The sequence below is a fragment of the Sinocyclocheilus grahami genome, unplaced genomic scaffold, assembly GCF_001515645.1.
Source record: "Sinocyclocheilus grahami isolate Dianchi unplaced genomic scaffold, SAMN03320097.WGS_v1.1 scaffold7432.1, whole genome shotgun sequence".
NCBI lineage: Eukaryota > Metazoa > Chordata > Actinopteri > Cypriniformes > Cyprinidae > Sinocyclocheilus > Sinocyclocheilus grahami.
This window is the reverse complement of record NW_015511469.1, coordinates 8,031-10,129: the sequence shown is the minus strand read 5'-3', so window position 1 is coordinate 10,129 and position 2,099 is coordinate 8,031. Positions and strand designations below refer to the sequence as shown.

The 2,099-nt window shown below is 31.3% G+C and overlaps 1 protein-coding gene across 1 annotated transcript in view; it reads right to left on the bottom strand.

Moving 5' to 3' along the window:
• Positions 1–3: 3 nt before the first annotated feature.
• Positions 4–2,099, bottom strand: part of LOC107577841 (synaptobrevin homolog YKT6-like) — a gene marked incomplete at its 3' end in the record, with an annotated part of 5,613 nt that continues 3,517 nt past the window's right edge. Inside the window, exons 4-6 of the mRNA XM_016263873.1 lie at positions 1,013–1,113; positions 211–315; positions 4–63 (exon numbers count right to left, since the gene is read on the bottom strand). Of these exons, the coding sequence (XP_016119359.1) occupies positions 4–63; positions 211–315; positions 1,013–1,113 (266 nt within the window). The remainder of the gene's footprint in view (positions 64–210; positions 316–1,012; positions 1,114–2,099) is intronic.

Here is a 2,099-nt window from a genome sequence, read left to right as displayed (position 1 = left end):
AATAATTTTGGTTTCATCCAGTTCTGCTTGCACTTTGGTCATAGCGTCAGCCTCCCGTGGATTCTGTAAAACAGGAAATACTAAAACTGTTACGGGTGATGGAATGTGTTGTGTTTACTAATCAAGTGCCCTTAAAACCCTTGTATAACAATGCTGATGTTCCACTACACGGCTTTTCTTGCAGTTTCTCTATTAGTGAGCATAACGTACCTGGTATCTGGCCAGATGGCTGTCCAGTGCTGTGTACTGAATGGTCGCCGGAGAACCAGAAGGCCAGTCTATACTGTTGACCTGTCTGGAGAACTCATCCAGCACCTACAGACAACCACAAAACCATTAGAGAGAAAATGGTCATACCTAACCATTAAAAAAAAAAAAAAAACTTATTTTAAATTATATTTATTATTTAAATTGGCATTTAAATTGTATTCATTTAAATTTACAGTTACATTTCATTTAAATGTACACATAATTCATTTAAAAAAAATAATGTTTGGAAATTTGTATAACAGTCTTCATACTAATAACACCTAAGACAGTAAAGTTTGATGTTGGCTTGAGAAAATCAAGCCAGAAATTTTGAAGTAGTTTAATAAGATTGAAGTTTAATACTTTTAAGTATTTTTAAGACTGAACTAGTTTTAAAAACTTGAAATTTGATAGATTTAAATATTTGTAATATATTGAAGTATTTTAAAAGGTTTGAAGGTTTTAAGTATTTTTAAGATTGAAGTAGTTTTAAAAGCCCTGGTTTTAAAGCCATGCAATCTCTCAGATGGACGGAACGGACGGATGGATGGATGGATGATAGATGGACGTATGGATTATAGATGGATGGATGATGGATGGATGAACTGATTGATAGATGGACGGATGGATGATGGATGGATGAACGGATTGATAGATGGATGGATGGATGGCCGGACGGATGGACGGACAGATGGATGGATAGTTGGTGGATGGATAGTTGGTGGATGGATAGATAGATAGATAGATGGTCAACATAACGCACCTTATCAAGTAAAGTGAAGCAGACTCTGGAGGGATATTCACTGTCCGCGATCACAACACCACCGAGATTGTCATTCCGCACGTACACGTGACACAAGTACTCTAACGGGGAAAAAACACACAATGAATCCAATGCTTTTATGAGCAGCCACTACAAACTCTTGTGAAAAAAAGTGTGTGTATTTGTAGTGAATGTGCACTTCAAATCTTAAAAGTTTATTTTACAAAAACTATACTTGCAGACAAAATAATATTATTCAAATAAAAAGCCACATAATTGTACATAAAGAGAGTACACTTTCATGACTATGATCTTGTAGCGTCAAATTAAATGTTTTACTTTAAAGTACATTTTAAGTCATGTTTAAGCTGTTTTAATAATCTTTTGTCATGCTATAAATAAGTACACTTATTTTAAGGTGTTGACTAACCTACTAAAGCACACATACTTGATTATAATTTTTCCTGCTAAAATTGCAACTTCATCATTAAAATTGTGCAAAATGACATTAAAAATTACAAATATATTAAAATACATGACATACAAGTTTTAACAGAAATGACATTAACGTAAATGCTTTTTAGTTCATTTAGCAGTCAGGGTTATTCAAGTTCAAACTAAAATGAAAACCATTAAAAAACATTTTCGTTACTTAAAATTCACTGAAATTAAATTAAATATTAAAAACGTATTATTTCAGCTAGATGCCAAGACAACATTTAATTGAATGAAATCTACTAAAAAATTTAATAAATAAAATAATAAAATAAAATTTAATAAAATAAAATCATACAAATTTCTAAAAACATTAAAATTAAAATGGAAATTATAAAAAAAAACTTATTAAAAAATAAAAAATTAATTAATTAATTAAAATAACACTGTCACAGTACACTTCTAACCATATTTCAAAAACAAAGGAATTAATTGTGAAATTTCATATAAAAATTAACTTAAGTACTATTTTTAAAGGTTAAGTGCTGAATTACTTTTTCACAAGGTGATGCATTTCTGAATAACTCTAATAAGCTGATTTTGTGGCTCTCAGTAGCTCGATAGGGTTCACCGCGGGGGCGGGGGCGTTCCC